Genomic DNA, 27,891 nt, shown 5'->3' with positions numbered 1-27,891 from the left:
TACCATCTAATAAATTAGCCTGTTACTGTTTCATGGATGCTGGCAGAAAACACAAGACTCCCAGAACAGAAACAAAGGACTTGGTTACCCATGGCACAGCAAAGAGCACTACTGTCAGTGTATTTGCAGTGGTTCTTGTTCACAAGTCCTGTGGGGGTGACATGAAGAGGTGTAGGTGGATGCTCCATATGCACTGTGTGGGTGTCCTATCTGAGGAACACAGAGCTTGAGGAACCCACCACTTGAGGAACCCACCACTTTTATAGCAAGCAGTAAGCAAATCTGTTCTTTGTCCTGGAGGTAGGCATCACCTCATATCACAAGATTGCTCACTATAAACAGCAGCCTGGGGCAGCCCCGGTGGCTCAGCAGTTTAGCTATGCCTTCCGCCCAGGGTGTGATCCTGGAGATCCGGGATTAAGTCCCACGTTGGGTTCCCAGCATGGATCCTCTGCCTGTGTCTCTGCCTCTGTCTCAATCTGTGTCATGAATAAATAAATAAAATCTTTAAAAACAACAACAACAACAACAAAACAGCAGCCTGGGAAATGGTTCAGGTAAAGAGCAGTCATGGTCTTGCATTCTTGATGTACCCAGTGTTGGGGCCAGGCGGGAAGGGAAACTCCTCAAGGCGGATACGCCAAAATGGCTGAGGTTCCTGTCACCACCTCCACTTGGGACGCCAATGGACCAATGACCTGCTGACAGCTTGAGCAGACCCTTACACCTCTCCTTTGGACTTCCCCAACCGAACCCAATGCCGCGACTTCCCCGACTCACTCTCTTTCCCCCGTGAGTCGTGGAACCTCGCCCGAGGGTGCCTGCAATAAAATCTGTTCTTGGACCCTCGCTTGCCTTGGCGGTCTCATTTCCATCTAGTTACTAAAAAACTTAACACCCAGCAAGACGTGGAGGAACACAAGAGACACATGACAGCTATCTCTCCCAGTTCATTTTACCTGGTTGATTGGAATAAAATTTTTTTTTTAATTTTTTTTTTTGGAATAAAATTTTTAATGTCTTTCATCTTTTAAATTTCTTATGATCTTTAGCAATATTTCCTTTTTCCTTCTAGTATTATTTGTGCCTTTCTGCTCTTTTTTCCTGAGTACTTTTTACCAGTAGCTTATTGATTTTATTAGTCTTTTCAAAGAACCATCTTTTGCTCTTGTTGATCCTCGGGTACTTTTATCTGCTTCTTTGATTTCTGGTCTTATTTTCATTATTTCCATTTTTTTTTCTTTATTTTGATTTCATTTCCTGTCCCTCCCCCCCCCCCCCAACTTCTTCATATAGATGTTTAGATAGTTGATTCTCTGGGTTTGTTTTTCTAATATGTACTTTTAAGACTAGAAATTCCCCTTTAGTTATATTTTTTAGTTATGTCCCACAAGGTTTGATATATAGTATTTTAAGTAACATCCAGACCAAAATATTTTATGATTTTTTTGACCCATCAGTTATTTTGAAATGTTTAATTTTAAACACAGGGATTTTTCTAGTTATCTTTTTGTTTTTCACACTAATACCTAGGTGGTCAGAGAACATAATTCTGTATTTCACTCTTTTTTGTTTTGATTTTTCTTTGTTGAGATGTGCCCTATGGCCAGAAATATGGTCTAATTTTGTTAATGTCTGATTTTGTTAATGTTCCCTGTGTATTTGAATACGCGTTCTGAAATTGTATTGGATGCTATAATTTATTTTATTTTTTTAAAGATTTTATTTATTTATTCATGATAGTCACAGAGAGAGAGAGAGGCAGAGACATAGGCAGAGGGAGAGGGAGAGGGAGAAGCAGGCTCCATGCAGGGAGCCCAACGTGGGATTCCATCCCGGGTCTCCAGGATCCTGCCCTGGGCCAAAGGCAGGTGCTAAACCGCTGCGCCACCCAGGGATCCCCGGATGCTATAATTTAAAGGTAGGTCAATCAGGTCAAGTTCATTAATCATGTTCAAGTCATTTCTACTTTCACTGAGTTATGTGTGCATGTGCTGAGCATATGTTAGATATCCAGAGAAATGGTAGAGAAAGCTAAAGAAGTCAGAGGTTCAAGACCTTGAAAACAGCAGCATTTAATGCCAAGCATTTCAACGGTGTGAAGCCACAGGAAAAACATTTTACATGTCACAGAAACCATCTCTTCTCTCATTTAATTAGCACTCTCCCCACTTTGCTTATTTCATTCATTCATCATTACCAATGAATGGATCTTAAGTTGCCTTACTTGTTCTTTTTTTTTTTTTTTTTTTTTTTTAAATTTTTTTTTTTTTTATTTATTTATGATAGGCACACAGTGAGAGAGAGAGAGGCAGAGACACAGGCAGAGGGAGAAGCAGGCTCCATGCACCGGGAGCCCGATGTGGGATTCGATCCCGGGTCTCCAGGATCGCGCCCTGGGCCAAAGGCAGGCGCCAAACCGCTGCGCCACCCAGGGATCCCGCCTTACTTGTTCTTATGTCTGTCTTGGACTAGACTGCAAAATCTCCATGAGGACTGGAACCACATGTGTTTTCTTGACACTATATCCCTCCTGCTGAGCACACAGATGATACCAAATATTTGTGGCATAAATGATCGGTGCATTTTCCTGAAATGTATACTTGATAATTTGGGAAGAAAATTAAAGTACTTAAACTCATAACCAATTTAACATATTTTCTTCGCACACCATGTGAATATGAAGAACAATGCAAAATTTGGATCAATTTATTTTTTTTCAAAGATTTTATTTATTCATGATAGACTTAGAGGGAGAAAGAGGCAGAGGCACAGGCAGAGGGAGAAGCAGGCTCCATGGAGGGAGCCCGATGTGGGACTTGATCTCAGGACTCCAGGATCGCGCCCTGGGCCAAAGGCAGGCGCTAAACCGCTGAGCCATCCAGGGATCCCCTTGAATCAATTTAAAGTATAAAATGGAGCAATTCCAGTAAAATTTGCCCTTGACGTTGGTGACTCTGGGTTTATTTATGCATGCCACAGGCGTGGTGAATGGGGAAATGTTTATCGCACTTGTAATTCGCATTATTTCAGTGAATAAATGGAAAAGCACTGATTTGAAGCGTTGTCAGATGAAGTACAAGCAGAGGAAATTTTGGCAGGGAGTAGGGACTGCCTGGGAATTAAAAATATGGAGGTGGACAGAATTTCTGAACTGGGTTGGTAGGATAAAACTAGGATGGGGGGACTTGAGATTGATAGGGTAGAATTAGGTATTTGGTTTCATAAGGCTTTTTTTTAAAAAAATATTTTATTTATTTATTCATGATAGACATATATAGAGAGAGGTAGACACAGGCCGACGGAGAAGCAGGGATTCCGCCCCCCCCTCTTTTTTTTTAAGATTTTATTTATTTATTCATGAGAGGCACAGAGAGAGTGTGTGAAGCAGGCTCCTTGCAGGGAGCCCGACCTGGGACCGATCCCGCGTCCCCAGGATCACACCCTGAGCTGAAGGCGGCGCTAAACCGCTGGGCCGCCGGGGCTGCCCTTCGTAAGGCTTTTTATACTTTTTACTTGATTGCCTTTTTGCTCTTCCTTTTTATTCAGCGGAACTCCAGTCTTCTTGGGTTGGGCAGAAGGAGCCCTAGAGAGGAAACTGTCGGCGTGGCTTTCTCGCAGGGTTCGCTGCGCTGCGCATCCCTGCCCAGGGACGTGGCCCACGACCTCAGAGAAGGGCCCTGGCGGGAAGGAGCCAGGGGGAGCGGCAGGACCCCGGGTTTGGCTAAGCCCGCGGTTTCTTCATTCAGGGTTTAGGCGCTCCAGTCGGGGACGGAGAAGCCGCGGCTGCAGCCCTCACCCCAGCACCCAAGTCTGCACCGAGCAAACACCCTGGCGGCGACCCCATCCACCGCCTCCAACCCAGGCGTCCGGGGACAGTGAAAGGCGCAGCAGCAGCAGCAGCGCAGGGAGCGTGCCTCTGCCTCGGTGACAGTCCCCCTGCGCCACTGCCGGTCGCCGGCCCCTTCCGGGCCTCCCTCCCTTCTGCGCGGAGGCCTCGGAGGGTTCCTGGGGCCGGCGGCCGCGAGACCAGCCCAGCGCCTAACCGCAGAGGTCTGCGGGCGGTGGGCGTGGGCACGTGGTGGGCGGGGCCTGAGCTCCGGGCCGGGGCCCTCCTCCCGGCGGCCCGCGGGCGGTGGGCGTGGGCACGTGGTGGGCGGGGCCTGAGCTCCGGGCCGGGGCCCTCCTCCCGGCGGCCCGCGGGCAGTGGGCGTGGGCACGTGGTGGGCGGGGCCTGAGCTCCGGGCCGGGGCCCTCCTCCCGGCGGCCCGCGGGCGGTGGGCGTGGGCACGTGGTGGGCGGGGCCTGAGCTCCGGGCCGGGGCCCTCCTCCCGGCGGCCCGCGGGCAGTGGGCGTGGGCACGTGGTGGGCGGGGCCTGAGCTCCGGGCCGGGGCCCTCCTCCCGGCGGCCCGCGGGCGGTGGGCGTGGGCACGTGGTGGGCGGGGCCTGAGCTCCGGGCCGGGGCCCTCCTCCCGGCGGCCCGCGGGCGGTGGGCGTGGGCACGTGGTGGGCGGGGCCTGAGCTCCGGGCCGGGGCCCTCCTCCCGGCGGCCCGCGGGCAGTGGGCGTGGGCACGTGGTGGGCGGGGCCTGAGCTCCGGGCCGGGGCCCTCCTCCCGGCGGCCCGCGGGCGGTGGGCGTGGGCACGCGAGGGGCGGGGCTGCGGCGCCCGGCACAGTCTCGGGGAAGGCGCGGCCCGCGAGGTGTCCCGAGGGGAGAGGAAGACGCGGGAGCCGCGGGGCTGGGCGCGGGCCTGGGCGCGGGCCTCCGCGGTGCAGGCGAGTAAGCGGGCTCCCGGGCGGGAGCGGCGGCGGGAGCGGCGGCGGGGCGGCGGGGCTTGCGGCGGGCTTGAGGCCGGCGGACCCTCTCCCTCTTCAGGGAGAGTCCGGGCAGCCTTCTGCTTTGCTCGTAGGTTTCCCTTTGACCAGAAAACCTGTTTCTGGGGAAAAACCACCTCCGAACGTAAGCAAGTGGCCGAGAGGTTCTGCGTGAAGCGTCTGCGGGACCCTGGGAGCCAGGGCTGAAACTTTCGGTTTTGGTTTTTGTCTTTGGCATCTTGGCCAAAAGCTGATTTGGTTAAAAGCAAATTTGGGGCCGGCCGCTGTGAGCTGGGTTTTAGGCAGTCAACTAAAAAAATAAAAAATAATCTTTAAAGATATGGTACATTTTAAGACTTGCAATAGTGTGTTGATTATAAGTGGCGTTCAGGAACTCCGTATTCAGTCTCCTTTATCTCAGAAAAAGTAGATGAAAACTCCGTCATCTCCTTCCGAAGCGCAGTACATGTCACCTGCCCACCCCTGTGGATCTGGGAACAAATGGTGTCTGGGCCGCGGGGTCCTTGGCACCTTGTCTGTTGTCGTTTGCTCCTCCCGGTGTTCTTGTTTATTGAACTGACACCTGCTAATACATCTCTTGTCTGACACCCCCCGGGCCAGACAGCCCCTCCTAGGTCCCACCCATTTCTTTGCTCACTTCTCTTTAAGAACAAAACACAAATCAGGTCTTTAAATGAAAGCCTTGCTTCCAAGTTTGTAGTTCCCGCCTTCCCCTCATCCTCCGTCCTCTGCCTCCGGCTGTCTTCGTCCCCCCCAAGGCCCTTGTGGAAGTCTGGGGTCAGGGCAGGTTTTCTTCTAACAGGCCACAGGTGGCTGCTCCCTCATCTTCCACATTTTTTTCTTCTGTTGGCTTCCAGGCCACCACATTCTCCCTCATTTCCTTCCATCTCCCTGGCTCCTCCTTCTGTGTCTCCGGGTTTCTGTTTCTTTTCTCAGCCGCTGAATGTTGGAGTGCCACAGCACGCAGTTCTTGGACATACTGTCTTTCTAGCCGGACTCTCTCCCAAGGCAGTTTCCATCCCAAGCCCCGTTCCATGGCTGTAAATATGACATCTCTAAGCTGGTGACTTCCAAATGTTTAGCTTTACTTCTGTCCTGAGTTCCAGATGCACGTTTCCAGCTGTTTGCTCAGCATCTCCACTTAAAGGTCTGATGGGCATTTCAGTTTAGTATGTCCAGTGATACCACACCCACCCGGTCCTCCCTTCTGCTTTTCCCTCACTGACCTTATCTTATCACAGTAGAGGTTACCGGCATTGGCATCATTTTAGCTCAGACCAGACATCCAAGCATCCAGCCAATTCTGTTAACTCTTGAAACTCCTTTCAATCCTTGAAAAGATCTCTCAAATCTGACCACCTCTCAACCCCTCTCTAACAACTCTGGTTCCCTCTTACCTAGATGACTGTAAGTCTCTGATTAGGCCTTCCTGCTTCTGTCCTTGTTCCTCTGTGCTCTCTCTCCAAACAGCAGTGATTTTTTTTTTTTTAAGAAATATAATCAGAACTTTCACTTCCTTTCGAAACTTTCTGACAGCTTCTCATCAGAATCATAAAAACCAAACTCTTAGGATGGCTTCAAAGCCCTTTGTGATCTAACCTCCAAGAACTTCTCTGAACTCTCTCACCTTCCCCCTTGCTTACTCCACTAGCACCAATGATCCCTGCTGTTGTTGTTGTTCTTCTCCTCCTCCTCCTCCTCCTCTTTCTTCTTCTTCTTCTTCTTCTTCTTCTTCTTTCTTCTTTCTTCTTTCTTCTTTCTTCTTCTTCTTCTTTTTTTTTTTTTTTTTTTTGACTGCAGTGGGCCTAGGCTGGACCATCACAGGCTTACACCTTCACTCTCCTCACTTCCCTATTGAAATACCATCTCAGGGGTTCCTGCCTTTTTTGAGGTTTTAACAGCCCCTTGCTACTACTGTCCTTTGGTGCAGGTTGCTGTTAGGTACTGAATATTATTCTCTAGTATTCCACAAAGCCTATGGCACCTGTAAATCATTGTTGGTGTTTAGGGTTCTCCAATATTAAAAATGCGCAACCGTCTTTGTCTTGAGCCTCATTTTGATAAGACATATAGTTTGCTTTTACATTCAGCATTTTGATAAAATATTCTTCCTGATTTGGAGAAGATTTACCCTTTAAATATAGAAAATGAAAGAAAAACCGCCATTTTACCCAAAAGAGTGTGCAGTAAATTTTTTTCCTCTTTTTTTTTTCAATTCCATTGTTTCATTAGGAAACCATAGTCTCTCACTTGGAGATTGTTCCTGAATGGCACCAAGAATAGGTAGTTTTAATGGGAAGAAGAATGAAGGCGCTTGTTCAGGGAATGTTATTCAAGTTTGAGTTGTGTGGTGACTAAGTTGCTAGCAGAATAGCAAGATTTTATAGCAAAATTCACTTCTCTTTTTAAAGTATGCAAGGATTAAAGTGAAAAACTATTTTTGTGAAAGGCTTTTGAGGGATAACAGATGTTTATAATGCTGCTTTTTCGCTTTTTTCTCAAGGAACTCATTCTTTGATGCTATTAGCATGTGTACTACCTTCCCTTCTTTTAAAAGAGAAGAAAAAAAATTTTTCTCATTTCAGAATTGAGATTTCAGGTGCTTGAATAAATATGTATGATAGAAAGTCGAATAAGCATTTAAAATGAGGGCATTTGAAATAAATTGGAGATAAGAGCAGGTCAGTTAAGGAGAAGCCGGGAGTGAAGTTAAGATCAGGACACCTGCCACGGGCCGCTGTATGGTGAGCCCACTCATTCACTCCTTACTCACCGCTTCCCAGCGGTGGAGTAAGGAGGCTCCACGGATGAAAAACCGGGTGCCTGTGAAGATCCGTCTGTGTATTTTGTGTATACCTCACAGAAGTCAAAGTTTTTGTGTTTGTTTCTCTTGTTATCTAAATGACCATACCTGTCTTAGGTACTAGGGAGGTACATAGTCTGCCTTCTAGTGCTTTACAATAAACTAGAAAGTTGGAGGAACCCTGTTTGCATTTAGAATTAGCAAACCTGGACGCTTGGGAAGTTTGTATATAGATTAAAACTCAGGAGATCAAACAGTTAATCATGGAGTTGGGCTAAAAGCCATCTGGGATGTGCAGATACGGCACATGAGGAATATACTGTCTGGGCATCAAGTTAACATGGATTCTATTTAAAATAAAAAAACCTGGAAAACTTCTTTTTATTTTTTACTTACTAAAAAACTTTTTTTTCCAGGTTGCAGTATCATCATAGAAGAAGATATATAGAGAGAGATGCGTTTAGCTACATGTATATTCAAACATTCCCTGGACACGGATAACCAGTATTACCTTTTTGGTATACTTCTTCCCAATCTATTTTCTCTACAGCCAGTTTTACAAAGCTGAGATCATACTGTCTATGAGACCAGACTGTGCAGTCTACTTTTGTTCACTTATCACGGAAACATTTTCCCTGGTTCTCAAAGTATTTCTAAGAAACATTTTTAATGATTTAATAGGATCCACTTGTATGAACACTGTGGCATAGTTTATGTTGTCTTTCCCTAGGGTTTGGACATTTTGATTGTTTACCTCCAATAGGATTTTGGCTAGCCTATGATACTACATACATGTTCTCTAATAATAAGAAAATATAGTCCTGGGCGCCTGGGTGGCTTAGTTGGTTAAATATGTGCCTTTGGCTCAGGGTCCTGAGATCGAGCCCCACATTGGGCTCCCTGCTCAGCGGGCAGCCTGCTTCTCCCTCTGCCTGCTGCTCCCCCTGCTTCTTGTTCTCTCTCTCTCTCAAACAGATATTTTAAAATGTATATATAGTCTTATACTTCAGACTTCAGAATTGCAATAATATGTTCCCATAGATCCCGTGACAGGAAAGAGCTAAGCAAGCTTAAGGAACTGAAAAAAAAAAAAAAAAAAAAAAAAAAGGCCATATGTAGGTTGCTGGAGGAGCAAAGGAAGAAAGACATGAAATGAGGTTGGAGCTGAAGCTTCTCATTTGCCATATTAAGAAATTTTGTGGGCAGTAACTAGACTTTCAGGGGTGATCACTTTGAAGTGAATTATAATGCAGTATACCTGATACCTTCATAATTAAAACTTTTTTTTTTTTTTATTCTAAGAGCAGTAAATGGGAGTAATGTGACCAGATGGTTGTATTCATAAAGATCATTGTTGCTGCTGGACTGAGGAAGGGTGAGACTGACCAGGAGAACACATACCAAGGCTAAGTGGGAAGCAGTGTAGTAGAAAGATGTTGATCCAGAGCGAAAGTGTGGTGGAGAGGGAAAGTAGAACTTGAAATGTATTTTGGAAGTTGAACAGACAGGACGTGGGGATAGCTCAGAAGTGAAAATGTAGGAGAGGAAGGGGAAGGTGTCAGGGATGCCTCCACTTCCTGGCTGTGGTCACTGGGCAAGTGATGGTGCCTCTGACCATAATGAAGTCTAGGGTATGGGTAGATGAGGTAGGAGGTACCTCCCAGGCCAGCAAAAAAAATCAGAATGCTAGGTGATACACAGTCTAAGAAATGCGAACGGGGTATTCTGGGCATCCAAAAAAGCAATAATTAACCTGGAGGAAAAAGGAGATGCTTTCTGCCAAATATGCTGCTTGGGCTGTGTCTTAACACGAATGTACCACATTTATATTCACGTCTTTTTCTTTCTTTTTTTTTTTTTAAGTAACATAATGGTTCAGTTAAAAAATCCAACAAAGTATGTTTGGATTGGCCAGATCCTATTCTGATTAAGTCAGTAATTTATGTGATAGTGATGATGATGATGAAGACCTCTCGGTTCAGTTGTCTCTCTAAACATAAAAGATTGTGTTAGTCTTATATTTGGAACACTGTCTCATTTATTTGGAAGGTATTTTTGACTGCTGTCCATGCTCTAGACCCTGGAAACAACAGTGGTGTGTAGGACAGATCTGGTTGTCATTCTGGTGGGGTTTACATTCTAGTGGGAAAAAGAAACTAAGCAGATAATCATACACATCGTTAATTGTAGTTGTGATTAGTGCTATGACACAAAGGTACAGGGTGTGAGGCTCCCATAACCCTGACCTTTGTAATAAAAACCCTGGTACCTAAAATGAAAAAATGCAGGCACTAGTTTACTTTGACTATAAATAGGTATCAGTGGGTGGTACATATTCTAAGAAATGTGAACGGGGGGATTTGACCATTAATCCTTTTATTTATGTCGGCCTTTGCCATCCTTATGGGTTCTGCGCAACCCCTAATGAAGAAAATAAATAAAAGACAGCCGATTGTCAATAATGTTATCTCAGTGTAAGATCAAGTGGCCTCAAATTCTACTTATTGTATCCCTGAAATTATTGAATACCCTAGTGAGATTCAAAAATATTTCCCATGTAAAGAAGTCAAAGAAAAGTCCACGTGTTCCTCTTCCAGCTGGCATAGGTCTGTTCTTTTGCATCCTCACAACCTGATGGAGCTTGACACTCCCGTGCTATATGTAGTTGAGGGAATTTGCTGTAGTTCAGCTAACTCATCCTGGAAAGAGCCAGACAGTAAATATTGTAGGCTCTTATGGGCCATACAGTTTCTGTTGGAACTACTTACCTCTGCTTCTCTAGCATGAGATTAGCCATAGACAACACATCAGTGAATATGCATGGCTTTCTTCCAATAAAACTTTATTTACAAAAACAGGTGGCAGGTCCTGTTTCGCTGCAGATCTCTCCTGTAGTGCCTTGTGAATTTGGACAGCCAAGTATCTGTTGCAGTTGAGTTGAATAGAACAGAATCTGCTCTGGCTAGTTGAAGCAGAAGGATATGCATTCAAGGATATTACAGGATTTGCAGTATCGTTAGAGAGTTGAAGAGCTAGACTCTAGGTTGAGTTTCTAGGAATACCTACTAGCACCACTTAGCAGAATTGGTCTAGTGGAGCTGGGCTTCTGCCATGAAAGCTCCTGCCAAATCAGCTAGCTGCCAGCTCCTGAGTCACACCATCTCTGCTGGAGCAGAGCCTCACGCTCTGCCTCTCTCCGTAGTTGACTCCGACATGTAAGTACATCTGATTGGCCGAACTTAAATTATACCTGGAGTCTGACCTTCAAGGGAGCCGAGGAAATTCAGCACTTGTGCTACAGGACATATAGGAAGGTCCACTAAGGAAGGTGGAGTGAATTTTGGATGAGCAAATCTGCAGTCTAGTATAAGAGGACGCCGTCTCCCAGTGGACGGCATCTACCCCTCGTAGAAACAGAAGGGTGCTCGCACTCTCCCCGGAAGTCCTGTAGGTCACGACATCATCTGCAGTGACCATCACAGATGTTATCCTGGGACTTCACATACTTGGGAATTAGGTGGCCTCTCCCTTTTCCTAGAGAAGTGGAGAATAGGAGAGACCAAGCTGCTCAGCAATCAAGAGCCTAACAGCTCAGCTCTAAGAAGCTCATGCCCACGTGTGCCATCCTCTCTCTACTAGGAAATTCCCTCCATTTCTGGGAAGTTGCCAAGTTTCTCTTTTTATGATCTCTCCCCCTGCCCCTGCGTTCTGTTGTAGCAACTGGCCTCCTCTCTCCTCCTCAGCTAGGCTGCTCCCCAACCTGCTGGAGACACTTGAAGACACCCCAGTCTACTTTGGTGATGCCACCATTCCTCTGTATTTGCTCCGTGGACCTGGAGGTGCTAATGAGCCCTGCCTGAGGCACTCTTCTCACGCTCCCAGGACCATTCTGGGTCTGATTTTCCTGCTGCTCCATTGCCACTCTTCCCTGTCCCGGATGGTGCCTCTCCCTCCAGATGCCCCTCTGACATCACTTCTGTCTTCAGCTCTCTGCTCTTCTCTCTCTCTGTGTTATTCTCAGGTGCTCAAGATTTGATCTCCTGAGCCCCTGACCTGCATGTGTGAGTGCTTCCTGACAGCTTCTCTTCTAGGTCATGGGACAAGCTCCCTGGTCGCAAACTAGATGAACAGGTCACACACACCTCCACTCCCATCCTGTTCACATCGGCGAACAGCAGTGCCACCCACCAGGGTACACCAGGCACTGGCTTGGGAGGCATACCTGATTCTTCTCTGTGAGCCCCCATGACTCCCTTTGGATGTATCTTTGGGTCCTCCTGTCACTTCTTTGGCACAGGGCTCTACTCCCTCCCCTGGGTTACTGCAAAGTGCCTCTCAGCTGGTGGTTCTCCCAGACTAGAGCCTGACACACCCTAGCCTGCCCTCCTGACCTGCAGCTATTTTAACCTGTCCTGAACAAGTTAGATCGTGTCTCCTAATTACCACCATCCAGGAGCTCTCTGTCCACCTGACCCGATCACATTCAAAGCCCTCAATACAATATGTCAGGCCCCTCACCCGCTAATCCTGTTTATCTCCATCTGTATGTCTTACTGGTACCCTTGCCTCTCCCGCCCCCACATACGTGCACTGGAGCCTTATAAGCAGCTAAGTGAACCTATCCTGATGTACTTTACTCTGTGGCGCCTTGGTGTTTTTGCAAATGCTGCTCCCGTTGCTGGGAAGGCATCCACCTCCCTTGGCCTTAATCATGCAAGTGTCCTCTGCTGCAGGTGTACCCCGAGTGCCTCTGTAGCGCCCATCGTCCTGGATGGAGTGCCAGTGCAGTAGTTGTCCAAGTACTGTCTGCTCATTCTGGCTTCACATCCCTAAAACCCAGAGGTCTTGGTGGAGAGTAAGTTTTCCAAAACAGAATCATTACCACCAAGCTTACTAGTTGAACAAGAAACCATTGCTCTTACTCATATTCACCACAAGGTGGTGCTGTTCAAATAGGAAAGAAGGAGGCTCTTCAAGGCTGAAGGATTCAAGCCCTCAATGTCTTTATCTTAAATGTGTCCCTTTTCAGAGGCAGCAAGTTCTTTCCGCGGGTAAAATCACAGACTGAAAATCATACATGTGCAAATGATTACTGATCGTTATTTCAGTTACTGCTCTTTGGGAGCCTCTTCCCAAATGGCCAACATGTTTTAAAAATGCAAGTATGAACTCCTAAGTCGAAAGCAGCACACTTCTAAGGAAGGTTGTAGTAGGGTTCTCTATAGAGAGGGAAGACCAATAGGATGTATGTAGAGAGTGCAGGGAGGGGACATTTATTTTAAGGAATTGACTCCAGTGACTGCAGGGCCTCGAGTCTGAAGTCTGCAGGGCTGGAAACCCAACTTCTGTGTTGACCTAGAGACAAGAATTCTTTCTTCTTGGAACCTCAGCATGGCTCTTCCTACACTTACGAGTTGGGGTTACATCCCAATAAACCCGTTGTAAATTGAACATACTCTAAGTCGAAAACACATTTAACACACCCCACCTACCAAACATTGTATCTTAGCCCAACCTACCTCATGTGTGCTCATAATACTTATGTCAGCCTACAGTTGAGAACAATCATCTCACACAAACCCTGTTTGATAATGAAATGTTGAACAGGTCGCGCGATTTCTCAAACGCTGTACTGAGAGTGGGAAACGAGGGTCACAGGGGTAGGAGTGGTTGTGTAAGTGTATCTATCGTCTAGTCTTGTGGCTGCACGTGGCTGTGGCTGTGGCTACCTGGGAGCTGTGGTGCTGCCCCCACCCAGCTGAGAGAGAGAGAGAAGGAAAGAGGATGGATCATACTGCGCATTGGGAGCCTGGAAGCAGATCTAGAGTCACAATTCCAAGTGTGGATTCTACTGAATGCATATTGCTTTCGCACCATTGTGAATTCAGAAAATTGTCAGTCAAGCCATCATAAAGTGGGGACCACCTCTATTGCTCTTAAGGCTTTTACCTAATGATTAGGAGCCCACCCATGTTCTGGAGGATACCCTGCTTTACTCACAGTATACCACTTTACCTGGTCATCCCATCTAAAAAATACCTTTGCAGCAGCATCTGGGCTGGCATTTGAACAACAGCTGGGCACCAGAGCCCAGCCAGGCAGACACATAGCAGTGTGTCACAGAGGTCTAGGTGAGAAAAGTCAACTTTGCTTGGAAGAGAAGTTTTATTTGCATTTAGCTGGGGACAAGGATGAGCCATCTGATGGCAATAACCTCCCCGAGGCACCCCTGGGCAGTCTGTGCTGGAAAAGAGGCTGTCCTGGGATGGGTTCCACTAGCTGCTGCCAGCAGCTCTGCTTCTGCCCCGGAAGTCTTCTGTTGGAGGTCTTACTGCCTCTGGGGCTCGGAAAGAATGATAACCGTGGGGACACTGCAGTTTCACCCTACCAGGTTCCATCCTGTACTGTTTTTTTTTTTTTTTTTTAAATTTTTTTTTATTTATTTATGATAGTCACAGAGAGAGAGAGAGAGAGAGAGGCAGAGACACAGGCAGAGGGAGAAGCAGGCTCCATGCACCGGGAGCCTGATGTGGGATTCGATCCCGGGTCTCCAGGATCGTGCCCTGGGCCAAAGGCAGGCGCCAAACCGCTGCGCCACCCAGGGATCCCATCCTGTACTGTTTATGTTTCAGAATTAGGTGGAGGTTTGGGGCAGTCCTTGGGAAGGTGTTTTGCTTCTTATTTTACTGAGACTGTTGAAGCAGACAGAAGGGAATGTCCACAGGTGTCCCCTGCCTCCCCCACCACACCCACCCACCTGTCCCTGTCCCATCTCATTCCGCTGTGTGTTATTTTCAGTAGGAAAAACAGTCTCTCCTCCCCTGCAAGGGCAGACCCCTCCCTTTCCACCTTGGATCCCACCCCTGACCCCTTGCCTACCTGGGTCATCCCTTCAGCAGTCCTCATCCTTCTCCAACATCCCTGAACTGTTCTCTCCATGAGCTCCTTGTCCTTCGCCAACAGTCTTCTTTATAGCGAGTCCTCTTAGGGTACTAGACTTCCCCCAAACTCTTACCTGTTTGGTAAGAGTTTCTCTCCCTCAATGGCAAAATATTTCCAAGTCAGTCTCTATACTCAGTCTCGAATTTCTTTTCTTTTCTTTTGAAGTCCATGTAATGAGGTTTTCCCCCTTCCCTCCCGTTTGGCACCAGTCCTCCAAAGCTGCACTTCTCTGAGTCCGTATCCTACATCCACAGCTCCTTTGGCAGCTGGGCCCGTTTTGCATCTGGAAGCCCTGGAAGACAACCACACACTCGCTTTCCCTTGAACTGATGCCTTCATTTAGTGTCTTTGATAGCATCACACTCCTGGTGGTCCTCCGACCCTCCTAACCACTTACTTTCTATCTTTATTGCTGTTTTTTTCAGTTCTTGACCCTATAGTGTTGGGGGAGCCCTAGGGCTCAGCCCCTGGACCACTTCCTTTTTCTATTTATACTTATTCCCTTAACGATCTTCAGGTTTAAAAAGTCTTCAGGTTTGAAATACAGCCTAGACACTGATAAAAGCCAAATACACATCTCCTGGCTAGACCTCCCCGCCAACCCCCCGAGACTCCTGTATTCTTTGCCTACCCAGCATCGTGAGTAAATCCTTTTTTTTTTTTTTTTTAAATTTATTCATTTATGATAGCACACAGAGAGAGAGAGAGGCAGAGACACAGGCAGAGGGAGAAGCAGGCTCCATGCACCGGGAGCCCGATGTGGGACTCGATCCCGGGACTCCAGGATCACGCCCTGGGCCAAAGGCAGGCGCCAAACCGCTGCGCCACCCAGGGATCCCATCGTGAGTAAATCCTATCACTTCTGCTCCAGAATACGCCCCAGATCCAGCCACTTGTCACCACTTTCACTGTGCCCTGGCCCAGGCCACCACTCACCATGATCCTCCTGGCTCTTGCAGCAGCCTCCTCACTGGTGTTCTTGCTTCTTTTCGTTCTGTTCTCAACATGACACAATGGTCCTATGAAAGATGAGTCCTCTCTTGTCATCTTTCTGCTCAAAACCTCCTCCTGGCATCTCCTTCTTGATGCCTTGCTCATCAGCCCCACTGAACCCCCCCCCCCCCCCCGCCTCCATTGTTCATCAGGCCTTAGCACTCTCCTGTCTCTGGGCCATAGTCCTCCCTGCAGACACTTGCACAGATCACTTCCCTCACCCATGTCTTTATTTAGATGACGTCCCTTGTTCCCTGACAAACGCATTTAAAAACAAATAAAACTTCTTCCAACAGTCCTTAGTAGCTTCTTCTTTATCTTTTTTTCCCTAACACTTACCATCTCCTTGTATATTATATGAGTGCGTATTTATAGAGTATTTTATACTTTGTTATACGATACACATATTTCTCTCTTTTTATTGTCTATCTCCTCATACCAGAATTTAAGCTCAATGAGAGCATAGTTATTTTCTGCTTTGTTTACTGCTGAACTTCAGCTTCTAAAATGTCATAAATAGTTAACCTAATATTTGTTAAATGAATGAAAGCAGACAGTACCTTTCTAGTACTGTTTACCAGGACGGATGCTTTTCTTTCACTCTTAAGAACAACAGGCATCCAGGGGCACCTGGGTGGCTCAGTCGGTTAAGCATCTGCCTTTGGCTCAGGTCTTGATCCCGGAATCTTGGGATTGAGCCCCACATCAGGCCCCCTGCCCAACGGGGAGTCTGCTTCTCCCTCTGCCCCGCCCCCTGTTTATGCACACACGTGCACATGGTCTCTCTCTGAAATAAAATAGCTTTTAAAAAAAGAACAAGAGGCATCCTCTTTGGGAATTTGTATTTTTTAAAGTTTATTATTTTTTAGTAAGTTCTATGCCCCACAAAGAACTCGAACTCCTGACTCGGAGTTCAAGAGTCCCGTGCTCCAGCAACTCAGCCAGCCAAGTGCCCTTGTTTGTATTTTGTAGATTCAGCCTCGGCACATCATCAAATTATAAATTCTCACCCAGTAGTCCTAAAGGGATAGACCCAAGTCTTGTGAGAAAGCAGCCTAAATCTTAGAAGTCATAATGGTCTAGAACATAGCTCTGTAAGTACAACAGATTTTTAAAAATAAAGGGCAAACTGTTTCTCAGAAATGCCGTGTGGACAAGGAAGAAATGCTACGAAAAAGAAGGGTGATAAAGCTGCCTCTGAGCAAGTCTGAAGGAATGCTCTCTGTCTCTGTAAATCAATTTCCATTTCTGGATTTTGATATAAATGGAATCAAAATCTGTACTTTTTTGGGGGGTCTGGCTTCCTTCATACAACATAATGAGTTTGAGATTCATCCACATGAGTGCATTTATCAGTAGCTCACTCCAGTGCCGAGTGGTATTCCATGGACATCAAACCGTTTTTTTCTCCATTCCCCTCTTGGTGGACATGTCTCACATCCTCCTCATTACTGTAACCTGGTAATTGTATCTAAAGACCTGGTCGGAGTCGGGCTAAACATTTTTGGCAAGACTGCTTGACACATGATGATACATCATACTGAATTACATCAGAAGGCACAGTATGTCTGGTTGTGATCGGTAAAGCTGAGCATTTGATTGAGGGTGGTAAATCTGTTCTATCTTTGAATTTTGTGTTACATTCATCGAATTTTCTATTTCAAATGCATCGGTTTTTACTCTGCTTTTTTTCCCCCAATCTCCATAGCTATGTTTTTTTCTCTTCAAATCACTTTACTCTCGTGGCCTTAAGACTATTTATTCATGAGAGACAGAGAGAGGCAAAGCCACAGGCAGAGGGAGAAGCAGGCTCCATGCAGGGAGCCCGAGGTAGGACTCGATTCTGGGTCTCTAGGATCATGCCCTGGGCTAAAGGTGACGCTAAACCGCTGAGCCACCTGGGCTGTCCTGATTTTTTTTTTTTTTTCCAAGCCGTTCCACCATGTTCATCTGATTTGGTTTCGATAATGTTTATTCCATTGGTTGCCTTTTCTGTTTTTTCCCTAATGGCGTTGGACCCTTGATTCTTCTGCAGTCTCTCTTTTCAGGTAATTCTGTTCTTCCAGCTTTGATCTTTTTCTTTGGTTAAGCATTCTCTTTAGTGCATCCTAGGACAGTGCCACTCACTTATATTCATGAATGATAATAAAAGAAGGGTGCACTGAAGGTAAACCATTTGACTTCCTTCATCAGAAATGTCCTGCAGGGACACACCTTGCTGGCTTGGTTGAAAGAACATGTGACTCTTAATCTCAGGGTCATGAGTTCAAACCCTAAGTTGGGTATGGAGATGACTTAAAATCTTACAAAAAAAAAAAAAAAAAGGGAAGAAAGAAAGAAAAGAAAGAGAAAGAAAGTGTCTTGCTATGAGAAAAACGTCAGCTGAGCTGAAAAGCATACTTACCTGATATGATTATTTCACATCCTGGCACAGTTTCCCCACCCATCTTGTCCTGGACCAGCACCAGATGGCTCAGAGACTGGCAGCTTGTCTGTAGACCACACTTGGAATAGCCCCATCCTAGAGCTGGTTGGGGAAATTTTTCTTTAGCTCCTTGGCTAGGTATGTAATAACCATAACAGCTGCTAACATGTGTGGAGAACTGTTCTCAGCCATTTTGATCCTCATAAAAATCCTCAGGGAAGGTACTATAATTATCATCACTTTACACATGATGAAATTAAAGCAGAAAGATACCTAGTAACTTGGACCAAGTCACGCAGTATTTTTATAGCCAGGCATTGGGATTTAGGTTCAGGCAGTCAGATTCCAGAGCACATAGTTTTTTATTTTTATTTTTTAAGGATTTCTTCATTTATTTTAGAGCATGAGCGGAAGGGGCAGAAGGAGAGGGAGAGAGAGAATGTCAAGTAGACTCCCTGCTCAGTAGGGAGCCCAACGTGGGGTTTGATCTCAGGTACCTGGGATCATGACCTGAGTCAAAACCAAGAGCCGGCCACTTAACCAATTATGCCACCCAGATGCCACCAGACCACATAGTCATAACAAAAATGAAATTGTCTTTTGCCTATTATTTTTCTTAATACTTGTTTTTATTTCTTGCATTCTGTGTGCCTGCTTGCCAAGAATGCACATTTGTTATGCTGTTCTTTTCACCCTACTCCTGTTTATATGGGGAATCCTATTGGGATCCTCTTTCACTAGATGAAAGGTGGATGCATTCTGGACCCTCTTTTCTTCTTATCTAGGACCTGATATTCCTTTCAGAACTTCAGCTCAAAGGCTCCATTCTGATGGGCTGAGTTTCCCCACATAATTATTGCCATGAGGGGATGTCATTAGCTCAGTGGGGGCTGTCGGCAGTGGTGGCAATCAGTAGCTTCCGTTTTAGATCTTTTCTGGGACAAGAGGTGGAGGTAGGGCTGTCACTCCTTCAAGTTAAAAGCCCATGCACAAAAAAGTTTCAGTCTTACAGAAAGTAACTTGGCCACATCTATCATTATTACAAATGCATTTGTCCTTTGATACAGAAATCCCATTTGGGGAAATTATTCTGCAGACGAACCTGTACACATGTGAAGTTACTTTTATACAAAGATATTCTCTGTTGCTTTGCTCCTAAAGGTAGTAGACTGGAAACAACTCACATACCCGAGAATAAGAAACGATTATGGCACAACCACGTGGTGGAAGATTTTGTTATAAAGAACAGGGAGGAAGTTACGTGCTACTGGGGAAAGTGCTGGATCTCTGGCTACTGCTGTTTTGCAGTGGATGTGTGTATTTTACATATGTATATATAAATAATGATACTTTTCTGTGATCAGGAAAGAAAAAAAGAATATATATCCATAAAGAAACAGTGAAAGGACATAGGAGAAACTGATGAAAGCAGTCACCTGTAGGAGGCCGTGGAGGGAGCTGGATGGATGGGGAGGACTCCGGGGATGAAAGTGAGAATTTACACCATAACCATTTTCTTTTTTTTTTTTTTTTAAGATTTTAAAAATTTATTTATTCATGGGAGACAGAGAGAGAGGCAGAGACACAGGCAGAGAGAGAAGCAGGTTCCATGCAGGGAGCCTGACGTGGGACTCGATCCCGGGTCCCCAGGATCACATCCCGGGCCGAAGGTGACGCTAAACCACTGAGCCACCTGGGCCGCCCTGCACCATAACCATTTTCAAGGTCATTAGTTATCTCAGCCACTACCTTTTCTTTAAAAGCAAATGAAAAAAAAAATGTATGCAGAGATGTTCCTGTGACCAATGATTTCACGTGCCTCTCCCCAGCGGCCACCTTCCATCTTGTCCCATTTCGTGGAAGGGAAGAAGGTGCTTTCACCCTGCATCTGCCTGTCCCTGATGGGGAGGGGACCTTCCAAAGGCTTCCTGGGTTTCTTCAGCCTTCCATGCCTAGCTAGTGTTGTGGGAAAGCCCCCTGGTGGATGGAGTCAGCAGCTCAGGGGCGCAGTTCTGGTCATGTTCTCTCTGGTCCTTCCCTCCTGAAGCATCCACAGCCCTGGATAGAGACCTTTTGCCCCTCCAGGAACCCCTGCGGTGGTAGGAGAGGCCAGCCGCCAGCACACAGCTTTCTGTGTCTCTTCCCCTTGGTCGCCGCCTCCCTAACTCCCTCCCTCCAAATTAGAAGGTTATAGTGAAGTTTCCAGACACTGTGGCTCACTTTATTCCCTTTGGGCTGCTCAGGGTGGGGCTGAGTAGGAGGGCTCAGGAGTTGGAACGGCACCATCATAGACTTCTGGAGGCTTTTGCTCTTTTTTGCTGACCCGTATTTAAGAAAAATGTGACATAAAGTTGCAGTTCTATTCTTTTGTTATTTATCCATATTCACGTCAAGAGATTTCGTCAGTCTGGCTTGACAGAGCATTTTACCCTAGTAGTTTGGGACACTCTTTATGAGTATCTGTTCTGTAAATCCAAGTGTACTTCCTGCAGCAGCCAGTGGTTAAGGTAATGGTGTTAAGTTGGTTTAACCAACCAAGTGAAGATCACTTGAAAGGATGCTATAAATAGATTCTTCCAAATGCTTTAACAGTGTTCTTTGGAAGTATAATATAGTCAACATACAGCGTTGCGTTAGTTTCATGCAAACTATAAAGCAATTCAACAATTCTATACATCACTCAAAAATTATTTTTTTAATATACATACAGGAGAAGCTTCTTTCTGCAGCTTTGCAGAGTAGCACCTTTTCCCGTAACACCACAACACAGTCTGCAGTGAATCCTAACCAGTGAAGAGAATCCAAGTTCATTCAGTTTTGTTATTTGAGGTGGATGTATAAGCATTTTAGAATTATGCCTTAATGTACATCTTGGTAGGTGTCAGCATATACTGTGGATTAGAACCTAAAGTTGACATCATAAATGACAAGCAGTAGCTAGCAAGTCCCTCACTGCTCAGAGGCAGGAGCAAACCCTTTCGCTCTTTAGGTACTCTAGAAAGAAATTCACTGTGTTTTAACTTATCTTTTCTTCCCATCAGTTTTTCATCATTTTTGCTCAACGGTTTCTTCTAACCTTGAATTATTTTGGTATATGTGAGCTATGTTATTTATGCTATTATGATTTTAAGCCTAATTAAATTCTTGAATTCTGGTCTTTCTTCATGAAAATAAATTTAAAAGCTCTGGAATAGAGCCTTTTTTGAAGAAAATAGTCTTCTGATAAAAGAATCCCTCTTGAAACTGCCTATATAGGGGTTCTATTGACACCATTGCCAACATTATCTGAAGATTTGTTTAAACTAGTTTCGCATGAAGCACTTTTCTTTCATAGCTGATGTAATTCTTCCACTCTGACTTTAGAATTTTTAAGATAACAGAGCGAGGGGTGTCTGACTCTTGATTTTTGGCTCAGGTCATGATCTCAGGTCATGAGATTGAGCCCCACTCAGTGTGGACCAGACATGGGATTCTTTCTCTCCTTCTACCCCTCCCCGCTCATTCTCTCTCTCTCTCTCTCTCTCTCTCTCTCTCTCAAAATAAAAATGAATAAATAAGTGAAGAAAATAACAGCATGAGGATGGGCTATAATGATTCTTTGTTGATTTCTCTGGTGAAGATCACTAGCCTTTGTTTCCAGATTTTATTCCCAAACCACGATGTTAATTTTTCCTGAAGTGAATCCTCAGTTTTCTGAAGCATTCCCAGGATTACCTAGGAAAAGGTATTCCTTACTATTCGCAACCCTTATCATAATTGCCCTGCCAGCCCCAACACCAGGGCCTGACCCCCACAAGGCAGAAGAGCTCCCAGCCAGTGAACCCCAGGCATCATTTCATTCGATGTTTCAGATCTTCCGTTGTGCTGACTTAGCAGAGCTGCCAGCTAGTCTTCTCTGTATTTGTGTTCTGTTTTGTATTTGTGTTTGATATAAAAATAAGTTTGGATTTAATATTTGAGTATTCTGTTGCTCTCGTTTTTGTTGTTTATAGTTTACAATAACTCGATAATGAAGAAGTTGGATTTTAGCTCCATATGGATAGACTGGCATGGTACCCTCTCACTAAAATACCAGAGCAGTTGACTTTATTCTGGAAGTTTACAGTGCTAGCATACCACGTAAGATTTCCAAATGTCTCCCGTTACGTTAAACTGACTCTGTCCCCCCCTTGATTCCCCATGGTAGTCCTTGTGAAGCTCCCAGAAGACAAGGGATTTCCCTTCCCCAAGATCCAACTGGCATTTCCTCCTGAAAACCTGTATGTTACAATCTCTTTGAGGTTTTCAGGTTAAGTGAAAAAAGTATCTTCCGTTTTTATTTATTTTAAAAAACACTTTATTTATTTATTCATGAGGCAGAGAGAGAGAGAGAGAGAGGCAGAAATAGGTAGAAGGAGAAGCATGTTCCCTGTGGGGAGCCCGATGTGGGACTTGATCCCTGGGGATCACGCCCTGGGCCGAAGGCAGACCCTCCACCACTGAGCCACCCAGGCACTCCGTATTTTCCGTTCTTAATGTTTGGATGACATTCACAACACGTGTCTGCCTTGTTATTTCTTCTCTTTGTAGAATGAAAACAAGTGTCAAGAAAGAAGGAGCGCTCTCCATTTCTGACCGGGAGATTTACGATGGGTGTCAGGAAGTCGAAAATAGATCCCCGCCCACTCTCTGTCTCCTGGGGTCAAAGCCCCAGTGTGGAGGTGCGTCAGAGTCGTCCTGAGTCCGATTCCAAGAGACCTGAAGACCTGTCGCTGCGTGCTCTGCCGGAGTCTGGCCCCACGACGCTGCGACCTGTAGGCCAGTGCGAGGCAGCGATGGGCCTGGGAGAGACAACGCCGGGGGAGGAAGAGGAAGAGGAGGAAGAGGTGTTCCTCAAGTTTGTGATACTGCACGCAGAGGATGACACAGACGAAGCCCTCAGGGTCCAGAGTCTGCTGCAGAATGACTTTGGCATCCGACCCGGCATCATCTTTGCTGAGATGCCGTGTGGCCGGCAGCACCTACAGAACCTGGATGACGCGGTCAACGGGTCCGCGTGGACCATCCTGCTGCTGACCGAGAACTTCCTGCGAGACACGTGGTGTAAGTTCCAGTTTTACACGTCGCTGATGAACTCCGTTAACAGGCGGCACAAATACAATTCCGTCATCCCCATGCGGCCTCTCAACAAGCCCCTGCCCCGGGAGCGGACCCCCTTTGCCCTGCGAACCATCAATGCCCTGGAGGAAGACAGCCGGGGCTTCCCTACCCAGGTGGAAAGGATCTTCCAGGAGTCTGTGTATAAGATCCAGCAGTCTGTGTGGAGAGAGGCCAGGAGTTCTGTCCAGAGGCACTTCGTCTCCTGAGAGGGAGCCCACTACCCACGGCTGCCTCGCCCTCCGTGAGGCAGCACATTTCTGGCAAGGATTTGACAGAAGCCTGGGAGCATGACAAAGATTTGATTGATTCTGCAGCACACTGCATAGACTGAGACTTTTTGATGTCGTGTTAAACTTGAGAATGTCTGGCTTTCAAGAACGTTCCTCTCCCAGTTTGCCTGGCCCGTGAATTTTAGGCAGCGTATCTGTAGTTCACATTCCCTGCGCCAGTCCTTGAACACAGACTTCTGAGAGACGTTTTAAAAATACGACACTTTCATTGGGTTCTCAGAGGACACGCAGGAGGAAATGTCTCTGGAGGATCTGACCTCCCTTCCTCTGGAGGCGCCTCTCAGAAATGTCACAGTAGAGCACGACTGGCATTGTCCCCCCAGAAGCACAGAGGGCCAGCTGGGAACATTTAGAATGCTGAGCAATGATAACTGTGAAATTATGAGCAGATGTGAGAATGGGCGGCGGGGGGCGGGGTGGGGGGGGAATCCAATCAACTGTTGTGTGGCTTTATGCTGGAATTTGAGTATTTGGGGACAGTGCCTACCACTGATGAGCCACCTGTTCAATGGCATTGTGGTTAGGGACTCCGGGGAGCCATGTCGTGAGGTCCCCTGGAGCCTGAAGCTCTTGTTAGGTCATCTGTAACCAGGGCTCTGTGTGCAGGGCTTCTGAAAGGTGTATGTGTCCCTGGCCACATGTTCTCCATCCCTCTTATGGCAGCCTTTAAAAATTCCTCTCACTCACAGTGCTCTACCCCGGAGGTATTTCTCAGCTGGTGATAGGAGTAGCTTGGCTGTGTGTGTGTGTGTGTGTGTGTGTATGTGTGTGTGTGTGTGTGTGGCGGGGGGGTTAGATTATTTGTAGACTTAGGATGGAAGTGGAAGATGCATTTTGTCACCTCCTCTTCTGGGTCCCACACTCACAGCACACCAGAGAGGCCCACAAAGCCCCATTGCTTTCCCTCATGCTCTCCTGCCCTGGCTGAGGTTGAAGGAGAGCCCATGGGGTACAGACTGGGGATGGATGGAGTGTGAATCACGTCATGTTGTAGTGAGGAAAGCACCCACTGCGGGATCGGGAGACCCGGTTCCAGTCCCATCTCTGCCACCAAGGCTGAGTGTGATCTTCCCCTCCTTTATCTGTGAGATGAAAGGGTTGAATTGATGGATTTCTAAGGGCCTTTGTCCTCTCTCAGAATGTGAACAACCAGGAACCAGAAAAGGGTACAAGCAAAAACAAAACAAACACAACAGTTTTGTAATGTGATGTGTCATAAATTGCAGGAGGCTTTGGACAGGCTCACAGTGGAAGGATATTCGAATGCGTTGACAGCATAAATTGATTTCTAGTGGTATCCGTTACACTCATAGTCACAAAAGAATTACAGCACTTGCTTACTCAGATTCTTTTAAAATACGTTTTTTTGTAAGGACCATTGAGCAAAGACGTTCTGCTTGGTTTTTCTTTCTCCTTATCCTCACTTCTCCATGTCTCTTCCTATTCCTAGTGTCTGCTCTCTTCTTTCTGCATCCACCTCTTCATAGCCATGACCAAATGTTCCATGAAGAACTTCTGCAATCCTGCAAGTAAGTCAAACCTCTTACTAGTACTTACCGAAGAAGAGACTTTTTCATTGCGCAATGACATTCTCTTTACTTAAAGTCTCTATCATAGTAGCTTCCTACTCACTTTTCTATACACACACACACACACACACACATATATATATCTCCAATTTCATATAGTTAAAAAAAACATTAACCCACCCTTCATGCTTACTACCAAAGTGGGAGCTACTGATGCTGGATGGTGTTTTTGTTTTTTTTGTGGGTTTTTTTTTTATTTTTATTTTTTATAAATCTTTTTATTTGTTACCCTTGACTACACTTGATTATTTCCAACTCTAGGGAAGATTGTGGAAACGTATTTTGAAAAAAGGCATTAATCAAAAAAAAAAAAAAGAAAGAAAGAAAAGAAAAAAGGCATTAATCTGTACTCCATAGAGCACCAGGCACAACATCTCTCCTTCAATCTGGAGTTAAATATATTTTTTGTGATGATGAAAAATGTCACATACTGAATAACTGTGTCTGTTGACATTAACAGCTGTGAAAAGAATTATCAAAATAACTGAGGATGGTAAGAAGTAAAAGTGTGGCCTTAGTCATATGTTTGTGTGTGTGTGTGTGTACATGTATGTGTAGATTAGACTTATACACACACACAGGGAATTTCTGTAACATTTTGCCACATAACTGGAGAGCTTTTATGTTGGGTCCTCTCTGGGCCTCATCGCCCACCCTGGAGGCCCACAGAAGTGCTTGAGTTGTGCCTTATAGATCAGTTAGGATTCTTCTAGCCACAAGAAACAAAACCCAGTGCCACATGACCTATACCATAAGGTAAGCTTCTCTAACTTAACAAGAGGTCCCCTAAGATACGGTATCTCCAGGGTGTCCTTAAAAATCCCAGGGTCTTCTAAACAATGCAATAGTACTATGCCTTAAAAAGAAATAAAATTCCGATACGTGCTCCAACATTAGATGAACTTGAAAATGTGGAGTGGAAAAAAGAAGCCAGACACAAAAGCCAAACATAGTATAGGTTTGTACCATATGAGGTACTTAGAACAGGCAAAATCATGGTGACAGGAAGAGCAGAGGTGACCACGGGGTGGGAGGGAGGGAAGAGCAGGGAGCCATGTTTCATGGGTACCGTGCTTTTATTGGGATGATGAAAAGATTCTGGAAATGGACGGTGATGATGGTTGTACAACATTGTGAATGTACTTACAGCCACTGAGTTGTATGGTTAAAATGGTAGATTTTATGTATATTTTATCACAATAAAAACCAGGTTCTTACCGCCTTTTTGTCCTGCCACCCTCAGCGTTCTAGTGGAACTCCTCTCAAGAGTTGTGCCCTGGCCGCTCCCGTGTCAGGCACCATATATATGACTAGGGCGGCATCAGCCTCCTAAAGTGCTCACCCACGGGAGGAAAAATATTTCCTCATTGCATTATTTAAAATTGCTCATACGTGGTGATAAGCCATCTGACTTCTCGTTGGTTTTATTATTATCATTATTAAGATTTTAGAGAACTAACGTGGGTGGGGGAGGCAGAGGGAGAGGGAGAGAGAGAATCCCAAGCAGGCTCCATGCCCAGCTTGAAGCCCAAAGTGGGGCTCGATCCCACAACCCTGAGATCACCACCTGAGCCGAAACCAAGAGTCAGACGTTTAACCAAATATGTACCACCCCCACCCCCTGGTGCCCTGGTTTTATTATTTTTAAAAATTTCTCTCCACTTTCTCCAGGTGGACCCTTCCTTCTGCTCCCCTTCCCCCCACACCCTCAAGCACCACTGCTATGGAGTCAGATCTCTGCGATTGGATCCCATCCTTGCCCTCTATAAATTGTCATCTTAAGCAAGCCAACCTACCCCCCCCCGCCCCCCGCCCCCCCCCCCCCGCCGCCATCCTGCATCTCTGTCCTCATCCAAAATTAGAGATAGTAAGATAGTAATACCTCACTGGCAGGATTATTCTGAGGATTAAATGAAACCATGCATGTGAAGCACACACCGGGTGGGGGGCAAATGTGTTTGCCTGTGGCCCTACTTTTGGAACCCTGGCAACTCGTGGGGAGCAGATTTTAAAAAGAAAGCAGGCCTTGTGTCCACGTGCATTCCGGATCTCACCCCAAACCGAGAGGAAGCCCCCGACGGGAGAGTGTGTGAGCCGTTGATGGTAGGCGTGGCTGTGGACAGGCTGGTGCAGGCAGGAGGCAAGAGAGGCCAGTCGGGGAGTGGGGCCGTCTACCAGAAGCCCCGGGAGTGCCCACCCGGAGCCAGGTCAGGGGACCGCCCGGGCCTGCCTGCTGCCAGCTGTGTTCTCCTGCTCCTACCCCACCGGAGACGTGGACGACTTTCACATACATTTGAATTTGCGGGGGTGGCCCTGTTCAGCTCAGCTCCCTTCCAGGGCTCAGGAACTCCCCGAGAATTTAGCCTCGCTTGGGAGTTTATAGGCTGCGTGAAGCTCAGACTCTTCTCCACTGGGGTGGGCAGAGTGGGTGGCGAGCACAGAGCACTCCTCTGCTTTGCTGCTTCCTGTCCTAAGGATTTCTACCCCGAGTTCAAGGCTGCTGGCTGGGCGTAATTCCCGGCCGGGCGGTCAGAGCTATTTCCCACTTGAGTCCTTCATTTTTCCAGAGCCTTGGAGGTCACCCAGACCTCTCGCAAGGACCTCAGCGTGTAGGGAAGGGATCCATACAACTAGTTCAGAGGAGTTATGGACAACTTCCCTGGGTCCTCTTAGGGATCAAAGCTGGCTCCTAAAGCCAAGGCCGGTTACTCATGGTGGCCATCATCCCACAGCCTTGAAAAAGCCCCATTAGTTCATCTCCAAGTAGAAAATCCTAAACTCATATGCAGATGAGATTTTGCCAAACCACCTCCCTCAGTGGATGGCCTGCAAGGGAAAGGCCCAAGTGGTTTTCGCAGACTCAGTAGGGAGAT

The 27,891-nt window shown here is 46.4% G+C and overlaps 1 protein-coding gene across 1 annotated transcript in view; it reads left to right on the top strand.

Annotated features, from left to right (window-relative positions):
• The window catches only part of LOC140642015 (uncharacterized), a 48,057-nt gene extending 21,817 nt beyond the window's left edge, over positions 1 to 26,240 (top strand). Inside the window, exons 4-10 of the mRNA XM_072842621.1 lie at positions 3,750 to 4,212; positions 4,524 to 4,961; positions 5,238 to 5,278; positions 12,374 to 12,495; positions 15,100 to 15,221; positions 22,187 to 22,259; positions 22,577 to 26,240. Coding sequence (XP_072698722.1) covers positions 3,750 to 4,212; positions 4,524 to 4,961; positions 5,238 to 5,278; positions 12,374 to 12,495; positions 15,100 to 15,221; positions 22,187 to 22,259; positions 22,577 to 23,345 — 2,028 coding nt within the window. The 3' untranslated portion in view covers positions 23,346 to 26,240. The remainder of the gene's footprint in view (positions 1 to 3,749; positions 4,213 to 4,523; positions 4,962 to 5,237; positions 5,279 to 12,373; positions 12,496 to 15,099; positions 15,222 to 22,186; positions 22,260 to 22,576) is intronic.
• Positions 26,241 to 27,891: the final 1,651 nt, after the last annotated feature.

This window comes from Canis lupus, chromosome 10, assembly GCF_048164855.1.
Source record: "Canis lupus baileyi chromosome 10, mCanLup2.hap1, whole genome shotgun sequence".
NCBI classification, from domain to species: domain Eukaryota; kingdom Metazoa; phylum Chordata; class Mammalia; order Carnivora; family Canidae; genus Canis; species Canis lupus.
This window is presented reverse-complemented; position numbering and strand designations above follow the sequence as displayed.